The sequence below is a fragment of the Pygocentrus nattereri genome, chromosome 6 (assembly GCF_015220715.1).
Source record: "Pygocentrus nattereri isolate fPygNat1 chromosome 6, fPygNat1.pri, whole genome shotgun sequence".
Taxonomy (NCBI): domain Eukaryota; kingdom Metazoa; phylum Chordata; class Actinopteri; order Characiformes; family Serrasalmidae; genus Pygocentrus; species Pygocentrus nattereri.
In genome coordinates this window covers 28,344,118-28,359,801 of record NC_051216.1, presented here as the reverse complement: position 1 = coordinate 28,359,801, position 15,684 = coordinate 28,344,118, and the positions used below count along the sequence as shown (strand labels likewise).

Sequence of the window (15,684 nt, the reverse complement as noted above, 5' to 3'; positions counted from 1 at the left end):
ATGAGTATAGATTTTAATGAGTATAGATTGTCTAGAACTGTCCATTTGCAAAATAATTATTGATGTCATCAAGCAAAGGAAAACATATCAGAACATTATTCAGTCATTAATCAAAATTGATCAGAATTATTATAGAATTATGTTAATACCACCTCTAATGATAAATAGCTCAACAACATTAGCAAATCAAGATAGCTCTTCTTTCCTTGTTCAGTGCTTACATTTGAAATATTTTGTATAAAGATAAAAATTAATGCACTCAAATGCATTCCATATTTTGAAATAAGGCAAGAGAGAGAAAGAACCAGAACAAGGGATTTATAGGAGGGGATATTCCTTTGGCCCCTTTATGTGAGCAGCTGTAGGTCAGTATGCAGGAAGTGCCTCTTTCACTCCCATCTCCCCTGGGGAAAGTTCTGGAAAACTTCAGCCTCCTCTTTTCCATCTCAGAGGCATGGGAACACTCAGAGACAAACTGCATATGTGCAGGCATATGCCACAAATAATGGCAAAACAGGTGGATTAGAAACAAAAGCAGACAGCCATTGGAGCCATTATGTCATGGAAATGTTAATGCATTCATACATCTTGATTAAAAAATATTTTCTATTTCAGGCCCATGTAACCAAAAGACTGAATTTAACTGGATCAATTAAGTGATAAAAACTCACTTTTTAGCCACATGGTTCTTTTAATTTTATTTATGCTCAGGCAAACTCAGGGATGACATAGACAGAAGAAAATCTGAAAATTCAAATAGATATTATGATGTTAATTCATTGCAATATTGTCCATGTAAGGTGAACAGCATACAAAAGTATAATGAATAAAGGCTAATGTAATCCAAAACAAAGATGGAATAATAGTTCAATCCAGGCAGAAACTGAGCACAAGTGCCTCTCGGTTTGATATTCTGGCACCAGTCCTACGTTAACAATGCAGGCCCAAATGCTCAGAGCTGCCAAGTACAGCTGGACCTCTCTGCACCAACCCAGTTCTCAGTAATTAAAAAAGAGAACTTCAATTCCCAAAAGCCCACCGTTCTAATCAGTGCTTCCTGCTCTTGTCTTTGCTAAATGAAACTGGAGATTAAGCAAGAGGTCTGTTGCAAGGAAACTATCTTTGTTTCTCTGGTGCTGAAACATTCAAAAACATCACCTCTTTTACTCAGTCTCTGTCTTGTTATTTTAACCCACAGTTCAGTGATTTCCAGGTGAAGCCAAATGTGTGTTGAGGAAGGAAAATGGTGGTGGAGATTTGAATTAGGCCATTCTGCCTTTTGTGCTCTTTGATGGGTTAGAGTCAGAGACACTCAGTTTGAATTGAATAAATATCTCTTTCTTGGAACTCCATGAATTAAAAATGGTTCCTAAATGGTTATTGGCTCAGATGTCTCCAGTTTCAGGAAAAAAAAATCTTAGGTTATTTAAACTTTACAAATTTCTCCATACTTGCACATCTCTTTAATAAAAATGGTTATTTTATTAAAAGGATCTTTAAGTAACCAAAAGTTTTCATCTCTTCTGAGACTTTTCGTAGCTCCTTTATGTTTAAAGAAGCAAGCCTCAGGAAGTCTAACTAGGTTAATCTTGAGTGGAGCTTTAACATAAATGTGGTCCCCAGTGGTTTCTCTTTTTGAGTCATGAAAAGGACCAAGCGAAAGCTAACAACCAAGCAAAAGCTAACCTTGCATGAAATTACAGAACTAACAAGCTAGCTCATCTCACTGTCTGTCTGTCAGCCTGCTGTCCATTTGTTCCTTCATTCATCCAACTGGTTATGCTAACATTTCATATATGTACAAAACCTGAACACACATCCAGCAGTGAAAAGAATAATTCTTTAAGATGTAGCCACATAAAAACTGGATAATTCATTTTTAGTGAGTCATGGACACAGCACAGTCTTCAACACCACCTGTTATACAGACCCTATTTCATTCATTCTTGCCCTCTTCGCTTGCGTTATTGTGCATATTCCCTGCTTTATTGCTTTAGCAGACTGGGACTGTTGGACCAAGGGATGTCAATCAAGCCCGCCAAGACAGTGGATAGGTTGGATAGGTTCCAATTAGAGTTATCTGGGATTGAAATAATTTTGAATTAAGGGGGGAAATCATGGACATCTGATGATTTCAGCTTAGCAGTCTTTTTAGATAAGCCACAGTTGACTTAGCAAGTGGATGTGAGTAGGGTGGGCACCCTGATGTGGGCATACTTATCTCTGTCCATAGTGGGTGCTGGTGAAGGAGAGTATTTGCTGTCAATGTGTCTGTGATCCAGAGCAAACTTTCAAAACCAGACAGAGCAGGAGGAGGGTGTGATGATATGTTGGTCTTACTTAGAAATGGCCAAAGGTTTGGACAAAATAAGAAAAACTAGTTCAAAGACATGCCTTCTTCAACCCTGTCTGAAGTCAGTAAAGCAGGGGTATAAGCTGCAGCTTTATTTAAGCTCAGCAGAGCCAAGGCTGACTGGCAAAAACTGACACATTACTGTAATTACTCAGTTTTTGAGATAAATCCTCATGTTTATATGGGGATCAATATCCCAGCTAATAAATGTTACATGTTCATTTTGGATGAGTTCTGTAAATCCAGGGCATCTGCACTCTGAGGTGGTTTGTTACTACTACTAATGTCCTGCAGAAACTGAATAATATACAAACACAGCTGAGACAATCCCTGTGTCTTAGCTCACTGTTACACATATAGTCTAAACCTAAAAGACATTATCCATTCTCCCTTCAGGACAGGCAACATGACCAGCACTGCACGTGGAGAGAGAAAGAGAGAGAGAGAGAGAGAGAGAGAGAGAGAAATGGCATGAAAATGCTCTGTGCTAAAAGAGCTCTAGTCCTGCTACCTCATCAACGTCTCCTGAGACACACAGAGAGGAAAAGGAATTAGGAGAAAGACAAGGGGAGTTAACAGCCTATAAAAGGAAGTAAGAGAGATCTTTTCGAAGCCTTGGAAATCTAGGGGTGTCCTCACATGCCATTGCTTAAACTGTGAGGCCACAGGATGAACAGACTGCCTTGTACAGACTTCAACAACTTTAGGGTTACTTTTGTGTTTACTGATCAAAGAACATAATACAGTTCTGTTCTCCCCAGTCAAATTATGTTTTGTTGATTTTATAGGTGAAAACAAGTCAATAAATAAACATACTCTACTTAAATATGAGATTATTCTGCAAATGATGCACAAAACATATTTGAGATTAAAACAAAATGTGCCATTTATATAGCACAGGCATAAGGCATGAATAAGAGAATTGGTACAATAAAAAGGGTGGAGGCCCTGAAAAGGTGAACAACTAAACAAGTACTGCAAGAAAATAAAGACGTGTAGATGGAGGGATATTTCAAGACCAAGAGATAAAGCAAGAGATTAGAAGAGTACTATAGCAGAATTGGGTATGATGCTGTACTGAGGCCCACATCTCCTTTCTGAGAGATCTTCACAGGCAGATCACATCTCATCTGGTACATGCAGGATCATACCAGTGATGAGAATGAGGCATGAAAATCTGCAGCTATCTGTGGAATCACACAGTGATGTAATTTCCATGAATCTCCTGATCCTGACTGAGGGTAAGCCGTCAATGCTCTTCACTTTGGGTGTCAGGACCATTGAAACTATAAAGTACATATCAAAATATTCATAGTTTTAAACATTAACTTGTTCAGTGATGGAAAATAGACATTTGCCTAAATCTGGCCCACTTAAATCAAGAAATAGTGATGTTGATTACAGTGTGATTTATAATCCCTGTTAAATACACAGAGAAAGTAAATTGAATGCAAGTGAAATTCTAAAAGCTGATAAAAATCATTTGTTGCTGGAATTAAAACGGTGTGTATTAAATCACTAATACTGTAAGCATATGGTCTGTTTCAAGTAAATACTGCAATATGAGGTGATTAAAGTAGGCTTACTGTAATAGACAGCATGAAAATGTCTCTCAAACACAGTGTGAAAGTGTCATCTGTCTGTCATTACCAGAAGCTGTGTGTAAAACAGGCCAGCCTAGACACATATCATCCATGCCATGGGCTTACTTTAAAAGCAATATGTATGTATAAATGCATCATTAACAGACACCCATCAGTACAGAGAGTGTAAACCTGAACATACCTACTTGTGTGAGACACATGTATGGGTGTGATGTTATAGATGATGCCTGCTAAGCATGTGCTAAGCATGTGCCAGCATCCTTTCACTCCCCTTCATATGGTACATAGTATCATCCTAGCCCTCTTTTTTAGCAATTAAACCAAAAATGAATATAAGTGAATGTGACGTGTTGATGAATTTTGCATAGAAAAAGTGATTCAAATCGAATGAAGGTCAGCCTGAAAGCTTTTAACAGGTAAAGAATCTTTAAAACTTTATTTTGGTGATGCATTTTTCCCATTTTTTCCCTCCCAACTCCTTGTAGCCCATATTTTTCTCCCCAACACACAATGCTACTAAGCTGAGAGAGTGTAGGCTGGCACATGTTTCCTCAGAGACACATGAAGCAAGGCTGCATTTTGTCTAAATTCTGCTAATGCAATGTCACAATCGTCAACAATCCTGGCTTTATAAGTTTCTGCAAACCACTCTGAATTACTTTATTTACAACTTAATGGCTTAATTATGCAGAATTTTTGATAAACTGGTGAGATTCACCTTTACTAAAAAGTCTGTTAGGGGACCAAAGGAGGTTCTCTTATGATGCTCCTCCAAACCCTTTCTGGACCTTTTATTTTTATAAGCATTATTATATGGAACCACACAAAGTCAGTCTGTGGGCTTTACCAGTAACAACTCTCTCTGAGTCAAGCCTCGTGTGCGCTGTCCACTCGTAACTTTGAAAATTTGTGGGAAAATAGTGCGTGGGATGTTCTCTACTGGGAATTGATCTTGAAGATTGGGGTAAAGGACACTTTTTGGCATGTTCTCCCTTCCTGTTCCTGTCTTTCTCAATATAGCGATCTGGTGAATCCATTAGTTTACTGCTATTTTCAAATCAGGATGTTTAGGATGTTTTCTTTCAACAGATGTTCATCCTCCAGAAAGAGGGAGAGAGAGAGAGAGAGAGAGAGTGAGAGAGAGAGAGAGAGAGAGAGAAGGATACGCACAAAAAGAAAACTGGGTAATCTAAATGTGCATGCTGTAAGTAATACACCAGATTTCAAACTCCTGCTCACAGAGAATGGCACAATGTCACTTCAGTTTAGAGACTGTGATTTATCTCTCCAGCTTGCAGCTCACAGGGCACCTTTTAATATGCAGCTAATCAAGAAGCAGAGAATAAGCAAACACCAGTGTACTGGTGTTGTTTTTCCTTATATAAATAATTTAGACATTCTAGAAGAAAGATGCAACACATTTCAGAAAGTATGCCAACGTAAACGTGCTAACTAAGCTAAGAATTTTTTCCCCTGAAAGTGGAGTCTGATCTATGATAAAGGATTGTTTATCTATATTAAGATTTCCTGTATAACACTTATTTTGCATAATGTATTCCTACTGAGCAGGAGGGAACACTACAGCCAAAATAGTGTAATACTAACATACTAACAGAGAGGAGAACCGGCTGCATTCATCAGTTAATTAGCTGTTTAAAAAAATAATCTAACTAACACAGGGTAATACAACCATATTCAAATGAACCAAATGCACCAAAAGGGGGAGAGAGAGAGAGAGCGCAAGAGAGAGAAAGAGACAGAGAGAGAGAGAGAGAGAGAGAGAGAGAGAGAGACAGAGAGAGAGAGGTATCCTGGTAGTATGAGGAAAAAGTACAGCCCCAAGGTACGTCTGTGATTGCATGTGTCCGTGTCCAGCTTTGGAAAGCTGTTAGGTCACAAGGGACAAGGGCAAGGCCACCAGAAGCCATTCACTGAATGGCATTCTGCAGCAAAATTCCGTCAATGTCCATATTCAGTAACTCATAGGCACTGCCATACAACTCACATTCCTATTCATTAACACACAGTTAAATGCAAAGGTTTATGTTGACTTTTTAAGTGAAAAAAGTAAATACACTATATTGCCAAAAATATTCACTCACCCATCCAAATAATTGAATTCAGGTGTTCCAATCACTTCAATGGTCACAGGTGTATAAACCAATCACCTAGGCCTGCAGACTGCTTCCACAAACATTTGTGAAAGAATGGGTCGCTCTCAGGATCTCAGTGAATTCCACCGTGGTACTGTGATCGGATGCCACCTGTGCAACAAGTCCAGTTGTGGAATTTTCTCACTACTAAATAATCCAGTCAACTGTCAGTGGTATTATAACAAAGTAGAAGCGATTGGGAATGATAGCAACTCAGCCACAAATTGGTAGGCCACATAAAATCTCTGGACTGGAGAGCAGTGGTGACGTGTTCTTTGGAGTGATGAGTCATGCTTCTCCATCCGATGGGTGAGTCTGGGTTTGGCAGTTACCAGGTGAACGGTACTTGTCTGACTGCATTGTGACAAGTGTAGTTTGGTGGAGGGGGGGATTATGTTGTGGGCTTGTTTTTCAGGAGTTGGGCTCCTGACCTCAACCCAATAGAACACCTTTGGAATGAAAGAGAGCGGAGACTGCGAGCCAGGCCTTCTCGTCCAACATCAGTGTCAGACCTCACAAATGCGCTTCTGGAACAATGCTCAAACATCCCCTTAAACACACTCCAAACCTTGTGGAAAAACTTACTAATGCATGTATAAATGTTGTACTGAATAAAGCTATGCATATGTTAAATCTAAGTCATATAATCATGCTGATCCACTGACAATGCATTCAAGGAGCCTCTTTAGCACATGGATTTCTCATCTGCACAACTTCAATTCCTGTCCTATTTCCTCTAATCGAACACAATAGATCTTCCCCCAATTGTCCCCCATTTTCAGAGGGGATTATTTTGGCACACGATATAGCAGGCATTTTCCTGTTCTTATCACACACAGACATCTCTGCCTGCAGATCAACGCCTTTCCTCTCATGCAAATCCGGAGAGTGCACAGACCCCCACTCTCACGTGCACTGCTGACTTAACGGTCCACCTGGTGCCAAAAACCCTGCAGCAGTTGGAGGGGTTTCCCAGAGAGTATGGTCATTGTTGAGACAAAAGCAGAGTCAAATGAATAAAGCACACATACATTAGGGCCTGACCAATGTGAACATTTGGACATGAATTTTAAGGAGCTAAAAATGATGATGACCAATGATATGGCTAAATTAAATTTACATTTATCTCCAACCCAACATGCAACAAATAGGGATGACAGAAAATGCAGACCATTTGGGGGAGTTTTGTTGACCAGATTGGGAACCCCTGCTTTAAATGATTTCTCACTCTGATTCAGTTAAATGCTATCTAATATCAGACATTCTGTTCAGTCTCTTGTGTGATAAAAACATGTCAAAAAGAATGTATGGGGGAAAGGGTGTGATCATGAAGTCATACGTCATGGCTCTCATTCCAGAGCCAGACCTTTGTCCCATTGTCCACAGAAAAAGAACATCTTGAATTGTACTTACACAAATAACCTGAACAAAGTGGACAAATGGCTATGCTTTTGTCTTCCTGTTGACATACACTCTGCCCTCCCAAACTGCCCTAAGACTGTCCCAAAATGCCATCCATCTTTCCCCTAGTCTCAAATGCCCCTTTATTTTACCCTTTTACACAAAAAACTTTCTTTTAAGTAAAAGTTTAACTACACTGGTGATGTAAGGAAATACCAAGGAACACATAATATCCTAAAGCACAAATTAAACTAAATCAATGGAGGTTTTCAACTTTAACTTCTGTTTTAAAAAAAAACTATAAATGTGCTCATTCAACATTACACCAAAATGTTTCTGTCTGCGATTCCAAACGGCTTGTCAGATGGATTTTCAATTTTTGTTAAATACCACAAGGAAACTGCTTTAGCTATCTAACTAGAAGCCAATTAAGACAAACCAACTACTTACCTTAGAAGGCAAATACAATCAGATTATCATATGATCATTTATTATATAACAACCACAACTTGTGAACATAATAGTAAACAAATGCCCTCAACTAATGTATACTAAAAATGGATACTGCCTATCAGGGACAAAAAGCCTATCTTACCACTATTTTCAAAGCCACATCAATGGACTTAAAAATTAGACACAAGGGTATTTATGCACTTTGTTAACTGGACTTCAAGGATAAAATAAAAAAGGAAGGATATTGGCCCTTTAAAAAACAATAGTGAAAAAAAGTTGTGTCCAATTCCCAAAACAATAATAAATGATTTCACTAGTATAGATCACAACTGTATGAGAACCCTTCCTGGATCCAGTACAAAAACTGACCTATCAACTGCTTCTGCAACTGTGGCTGTTGATAATTACATCTGAGGTTTCCTATGTTACTATTTCCAACTCTATCACACAGCCTATTGGGACATTCCTGGGCTTTCTCAGAGCATGAATCTGCAGAAACATAAAGGGTGAATTTACTCAGTATGACATTACTCTATTTTCCCTTAAAAAAGGAAATGGAGCAAATCCCACCAGCACTTTAATGAAACATCTATTCAACATCTGTCATTTAACCCAAAATCCATCTTCCATTAGAATACACTACCTCGCTTGAGTTTCAAAAACAACCACTCTTGCTGTTACACTCATTACTCCTAATGTGTAAGACTCCTGGTCTTGTTTGAGTAACAGACAAATGTGTTAAAATAAATAAATAACACAATATGTAATAATGTAATAAAACTAAATCTTTCTGTACTGTAAGCCATAATAAGTCCTTCTGTTCATAGCCTTTGCTGCCCTGATGAGGTCATCCAGTATTGTGGAATGATGCTTGTCTGAAAATAGCTTTTCCTGCAGATTAAGACTCACCGTGGTGCCTGGACCAGCACAATGCATAGAGTGTACCCTTAGCACTGTCACAAGCTTTTCATCAGGGATGCACAAAATCAGATAAGGCCTGAGACAAGTAGGCCCTTCTTCCACTTAGGCAAATGACTTTACCTCTAAAATGGCAAAGTATGATATTAATATCTCACTGTGGAGTGGCGGTGCCTCCTGACAGTGGCATTCCTCTCATGCTGGATCAGGGTTAAAGAAGCAGGCCCTTTTATGTACAGACATGACAACGATAGAGAGGGAATCAAAACAAAGATAGAAGACTTAGCAATGTATTGTGGCAGTTCTTCAAAAACCATTTCTATAGTTCCTCTCACTGTGTTCATATTTTACAGTTTCAAGAAATCTCATACCTTTCTGTAAAATGTCTCCAGCAAGTATCTGCAGTCTTAAATACATTGCAGAAAAATATATAGAAAAATAGAGGGCAAGGCCAGGATATTATCTTACCCGTATGGGTTTTAACCTCCAAAGAGAATGTCTATGAGGACCTTTACATGTTCTCTTTTGGCTACTAAAGGGAGCAAACCACAGTCAGGCTGCAGGCCTCAAAGAAGAGTTCCTAAAGTTGAAGTTTTCCAGATGGCTGGGAAGAGACTTTTGTTCCTCACTTCAGCCCTCAATTGATTTCACTGCTTTAGCTGTTGATGGTGGGTGGTGATCAGACACAGAGATTATGTGAATCAGTAACAAATATCCTCATCTGAAAAATGAGGCTATGACTCATGGACATACAGTACTGATATCACTCCAAGTACAGCTAATCTGATTTATAATCTGACCTCAAAATAATCTAATGACAGAAACCTCTAATGTCAGTCCATAGCTCTATACTGAACATCTTCCTCAAATATATATAATGATAAGGAAATGTGGTGGCCATCAAAAAGAAGACAAAACAGTTATTTAATTGTTTATGACTTGCCATTTAAAATGCAAGACAGATTATCACACTTACAATTCCTTGATAAAATCTTCTAAAGAATGAGAGAACTACCCAAACAGCTCATTAAGACAAATAAGGTCTACAAAGCAGTAATCATTAGACATAATCAAATGTTTTGTTTGGTAAAGTGTGTTATGAGTGTCTTGTACAAAAGGCTGGCAAATAATGAAATCTTAAACAAGTATGCTTCTAATTTTAAAGGAATGGTTTAGTGGAAAATCTAATTCATACAATGTCCCACTCACCCAAGATGAAGAGGTAAGTGGAATCTGCCAAGACATATCTGATGTGCAAATTTTACTTCTTTAGTTTTAAAGTGAAGTTTCAAGTTTAATGTTGCTAGTAAGTGCTACAAGCCAATAGTCACCCAAATCTTTTCTGTAAACACTTCTCTCTTGTTGCTTAAACCACAACATTAAGGTCATGCTTTCGAGGTGCTTTAGAGCACTTAGAGGACTTTCGATGTGCTTTAGAGCACAATATGACTTACTATGAACTACCAAAATGAAGAAAATATATGGTGAAGCTTGATATTGCAGCCAGTTATTTAAAAAACAGTAATATTATCTAAGCCGCTCATCCACTTGGATGATGGAGGCCAGCAGTAATTGGCAGGAAGGTAGGAAACACCCTGAACAGATCACCAGGCTATCACAGGGCATTGTTTTATAGTTGACATACTGTGGCTTAAACCATTTCAACAACTCTATGCAACCCTAATGAAAACCGGGATGCTGTTTCAGAGGGTTTAGAGAAGTTGGCTGTATTAATGGAAAATATTTGGGTGATTTGTGATTTCTAGTGTTTATAAGCATTAGTGTTAGCCTCGTAGCTCCTGCGCTAAACTAAAACTGAAAAACAATTTAAACATCAAGCACGTCTCGGTTGATTTACCATGTCTTGAATAGGTGGAAAATTGTACAAATATAATTTTCCGCCAAACCATTCCTTTAACCACAAGGTATAGTTTGAGTAAAAATACACAGGCTGCCAGCCTTATAGGGTGAGATGAAACCCATGCCTCTTGGAACATAGTTAAGAATGGGGTCATGAGCTTTTACAGATTGGAATCCACTCAGAGTTCTACCTGTTTGGGGCTACATAACACAAATAGTTCATCAGCCTTTCCTAGCTTGAGCAACACTGGGAAAGAAAACTAGTCATTGGGATAGTGTAGTGGTTAACACCTCTGCCTTCCACACTGTAAACCAGGGTTCAATTCCCCACCTGGGTAAGCACCCTACACTATACCAATAAGACTCCTAACACTGCCATGGCCTACCTATGTAAATTTATCAAATTGTAAGTCGCTTTGGATAAGAGCGTCAGCCAAATGCCGTAGATGTAGTCACCACTTGATTGTCAACAGGCTTGTACATAAAATAACATGTGATTAGCTGCAAATGTTGCATGTTCAGTCATATGACAGATGTTGATCTCGATCTACGTGTGCTGAAGCATGGGATGGGATAGGTGTATGAGTGTTTTTACAGTAATACACAGGTCAATGAAAACCCTCAGTTATAGAAATAATTATTCTGACCATTCAAGGTTAGTTTTACATGGGGAGGTACTACCAAAGTACATCTCTGGCCTGTTTAAAGGTGTTATGTCAATGATTTTTTGCAGACCACAGAAGACCTATATTTGGTTCCCTACAGAACCTTTCAGGTTGTGGTTTCTTTGGTGATTTTCTGTCAATGAGATGTGTAAGTGTCGACAACCTTTCTGAAATACAAAGGTTCTTGGAAAATACCTTAAATTGGTAAAGAACCTCTGCGTCTCCTTTTGTCCCTCTGAGTGTCTGTTTCTTCCCCTCTGTTATAGCCATGTGTCTTTTTGTTTTTTTGTACCATGTGCTTTTGTTGTTGTTCTGCATCTCCTCCCTGGTCCTGCCCCCTTGTTATCTGTTCCACCTGTCTGTGCTCCGCCCCCATTAGTCAGTTCATTTCTGGCTAATTCCAGGTTGTTTAGGTGTTGTTCTGTCACAGCTGCCAGCTGAAAAGCTGCTCAGTGGTCATAACAGTTTGGGAATTTAGTGTAGTCTCATCTTCAGAGTCTGAACAAATTGGCTGTCAGTCATATGCAATCTTAAAAGTATCCATGTTCTGTTTGTTCGCAAAGTAAGAAGGAAAAATTCAAATGGCTTGAGCATCTCGTTCAGCTGTCAAACCTGTTGCTTAGCAACGGTGTCTTAATTGAGTTATATAGTGTTTGTGAAAAACCTGTGACGTTATGGCAAAATATCAGGTTAGAACGCTTCTCAACCAATCAGCTTGCGTGGCTGGAACTAACTGTTGTATAAATAGAAATAAGCATTTAAAAGTAAACAGTGAGAGCATTCAACTCATTAGAACACTCTATTTACTGAATGAGAAACTGAACACACAACAAGTACCATGTTTTACTTCATGGTGAAAAATATATCACTGTGTTTGACAAACAATCTCTCTTGTCACTAGTCATATTTACTTTTATGCATTTGTGTTGAAAGGCAGGTTCAGCCAATAGAGTTCTTTGTGTTTGCTTCAAGACACCAGACTTTTCTAGCAAAAGTAGATTAACCCCTCAGCCTGTCACAACTGACCTGTCCACTCATGCCACTTTTGTCTGAACTGTTCACAAGTAACCCTACTAAAAATCACATGAACCATTAAAAATGTCTGTTGATGGGTTGATATCACAGTGTAAATGCTTAGCAACTGGGACTGGGACTGATTCCAGATGCACTTGATGGTTTCCTAAAAGGATCTAAAGGTGTCCTGAAGGAACCTAACAGTCTCCAGTGCTAACCATTAAGCCAAGAAAGCAAAACCACCAGGGAACAGATGTTCAGAACAAAGTATACATATACACAGCTTTGTGATACACTGCATCTGATAACACCGTTTGGTCATTTGAGAAGGATGCAACCATGGACATAACCTCCTGGTGTTCATGTGATCCTATACCGTGGAACACAGTACATTATCTTACACTAGATACACTTGTATCTCAGTTTTTTTCTACTTTATTTGAGCATGGCAGCTGTCCTTTGAAATTCTGTCAAATTTTCATTACGCATGGACGAACAGAGACACTTAAAAATGACTTGAAATAACGTCTCTTTACATTAACCTACATTAAACTTTACGAATGTTTTGCCTTCTCGTGGCAAGTTACCCTTTTTGGGACGGCAATGATACCCGGTACATAGCATACTATTTCAGTCCCAGTCCTTCATTAGGTGGAAAATGAGTGTTAGATTGGGCTTAGAGCTCTGAAGGCTGAGCTGGTAGTGTTGGAGGTGATGTGGTTGGAATAGTTTTTACATATTTTTTCTATAATACAGTTTTTGAAGTGTGTAGATCCTTTAAAGGGTTAAATCTCTGCGGCTGTAAAGAACATGTCTGGAACCCTCACTGCACTGCCCGGACACTCCCACTTGAGGAGTGCGCGTTTTGCAATATAACTGGCAGCAGGTTCGCTTGCAGGCGCGTTTACTGGGCGATGCACATAAAGTGCTTATAATTCATAACAGAGTGTGTTAAACTCCGTTCAAACACGACATGAAACAGATAAAAAACTCGACTCACTGCGTTAACTTCAGTCGTCAGCAGGAGGATGGTGAGACAAAAAAGCAGAAACCTGAAAGAGACAGAAAAGGAGCTGAGCGCTTCACAGCCTGGGCTCTCGCTAATGCGCATGGGCCAAAGCCCTTTAAGCACGCGGTGTGAGAGTCTTAGAAAGTTTACCTCAGAGTTTTCATCACGCCCTCCATCCGCACTTCAAATTTCATTCTCTCGCCCGTCGTCCACCCGGCAGCACCGCTACAGCATGGCCGCCGTGCACAGCCTGGAATATACAGAAAGTGTTTCAGCTGCGCGAATAAAAACCCTGCGAGTCTGGCGGAACATGTCGGTGGTAAAGGGCTGCCCTGAACCTAAACAGCAAGTCATGTACACACGCAGAAGCACTGAAACTCCAACTATGCGGCACCATTAAGGTTTACAAACAGACGAGCAGCCGACAGGCAGCGCACATTAGAGACGGCACCGCAGGTACACCCACAGTTTAAACGACAGCCACAGCTAGTCGGAGCAATACAACACATCTAAGACGTGGAAAAGAGTCCGCTAGCTCTCCGGAAAGGCTCGTAGGAGAACCCACGGGCCACTGTTGCGTTCTAAGAGTCCTTTTTGACAAAATATGAACAAACAGTGTCAGCACTGTAACGACAGTCTTAGTCTTTACTGCAAAGCGCCGAAGTTTTTTCCAGCATAAGCCGAGCTCGCGCTCTTACCTCAGACTCGCGCGCTTCCCTCACCTCGGACGCGGTGCGCTCGCGCATGCAGAATTCCCGCGCTTATTTTACAGGAGAAGGCTCATCTCTCGCCTCTTACACTTTGGAGAAACTTTCTCTGGGCAACGTTGAAAAGAGAATGTCGCTCTATTGTACAGCTCGTGCTTGCTGAGGGTGGTCGCTCCTCTCAGAGGTGGGTGGGTGGGGGTGTGGTGGGCTCATCTACGAGCAGCTGCTTTGAACAGAACCACATAACGTCGAGGGGCAAAGATGCAGACAAACGTGCCGGTTAGGCTCCGCTAGACTTATCAGCTGAAGTGCGAGGAAGAGGCAGGTTGTGCTTTCAGGGGCTTCTGTGTTCCGTTGAGGTGTGAGGGGGCAACGCGAGCGGCGCCATGCTCCTCTCAGGTGGCACACTGTTTCTTGTGGCAGCCGTTTTGTCCAGCGTACACCAGAGCGGAGCTGAGGTAAGCCCGTTTAGGGTACACACTCTAACATATTCTCCCTTTAATTCTTCGTGCTGTTCACAGTGAAAGCTGGTTTCGGTGCAGTTTGGCAAGCCGTGGCAGAGCCTAGAACCTCAGCCCCTGAAAAGGAACGTTGACTTGGAACACAGTGTCGTACGAATCAGGTTCTACGTGGTAGTTAAAGCAGTGGCCGTGGACTAAGAGACACCAGCTAGAGGTCGAACTGTGTGCTGACTGTTAGAACAGCTGTAAGAAGTAGAAGTAGGTAGTGGGGTTCAGACAGAGGTCAGCAAGACGTTCATCTGAGGGGTGAAATGTAACTATTTCAGAACTTCAGTTGTGAATAACACTGGCACGTGAAATCATGTTGAACTTTTTTAGTCTTTATATTTGAAGCTCTTTAGTCTGCATTGGTATGTGTATGTGTGCATTATTGGAGGTAATACCAAAATAGTATGGGTTACTATGGGTTACAACTGAAACAAGTCATTTTATTATAAATGAATGCTGTTGAATTCCTCTGCTTATTACTTCCAGTTGTTTATTTTGGAGAAGCGTGCAGGGCTGTGTTGCACGCTGTTGTAATGAGGAGTGCTTCTTTGGCCACTGCCCGTTCTGCAGCTCATGCTTGCCACCCCCACTCAGGACAGAACTTCTGGGGGTTGGGTTAAAGAGGGCTGGACTGAGAGGATTGCTGATAGCTACCAGGGAGGATAGCTGACACAGACAGGCAGAAAATGCACGATATACAAACATGGTCTTTATGTCTGTTGTACACGATGTAGATCTTTAGATCTTTGAAAGTACAAACGAGGTGAGAAGATTAAATGTCTGCTACAATAAAACTGTAAACATTTTACCATGCCCCCATTTGTTCACTAGCCTAAATTGCTATAATTACCCATACAATTAAGAGCATGTTGCCTGTAATTTTACATCACCATCAGTGTTGGGGTAGTTGCTCAAAATTTACCCATTACAAATGAATAATTATGCCTCTTTACTACTCTAATTACTACTATACTTACTAATTACTACTATAATTACTACTAATACTGCTCATTACATTACTTCTGTGTTACTCTTTAG

At 40.1% G+C, this 15,684-nt stretch overlaps 2 protein-coding genes across 3 annotated transcripts in view; one reads left to right on the top strand and one right to left on the bottom strand.

Moving 5' to 3' along the window:
- col4a2 (collagen, type IV, alpha 2) overlaps positions 1–14,274 on the bottom strand; it is a 103,712-nt gene extending 89,438 nt beyond the window's left edge. For both annotated transcript variants that reach the window (XM_017704695.2, XM_017704696.2), the window contains exons 1-3: positions 14,129–14,274; positions 13,581–13,680; positions 13,422–13,473 (exon numbers count right to left, since the gene is read on the bottom strand). In XM_017704695.2, the coding sequence (XP_017560184.1) occupies positions 13,422–13,473; positions 13,581–13,624 (96 nt within the window). In that variant the 5' untranslated portion in view covers positions 13,625–13,680; positions 14,129–14,274. The remainder of the gene's footprint in view (positions 1–13,421; positions 13,474–13,580; positions 13,681–14,128) is intronic.
- Positions 14,275–14,362: 88 nt separating this feature from the next.
- The window catches only part of col4a1 (collagen, type IV, alpha 1), a 61,237-nt gene continuing 59,915 nt past the window's right edge, over positions 14,363–15,684 (top strand). The window contains exon 1 of the mRNA XM_017704697.2: positions 14,363–14,595. Within this exon, the coding sequence (XP_017560186.1) occupies positions 14,524–14,595 (72 nt within the window). The 5' untranslated portion in view covers positions 14,363–14,523. The remainder of the gene's footprint in view (positions 14,596–15,684) is intronic.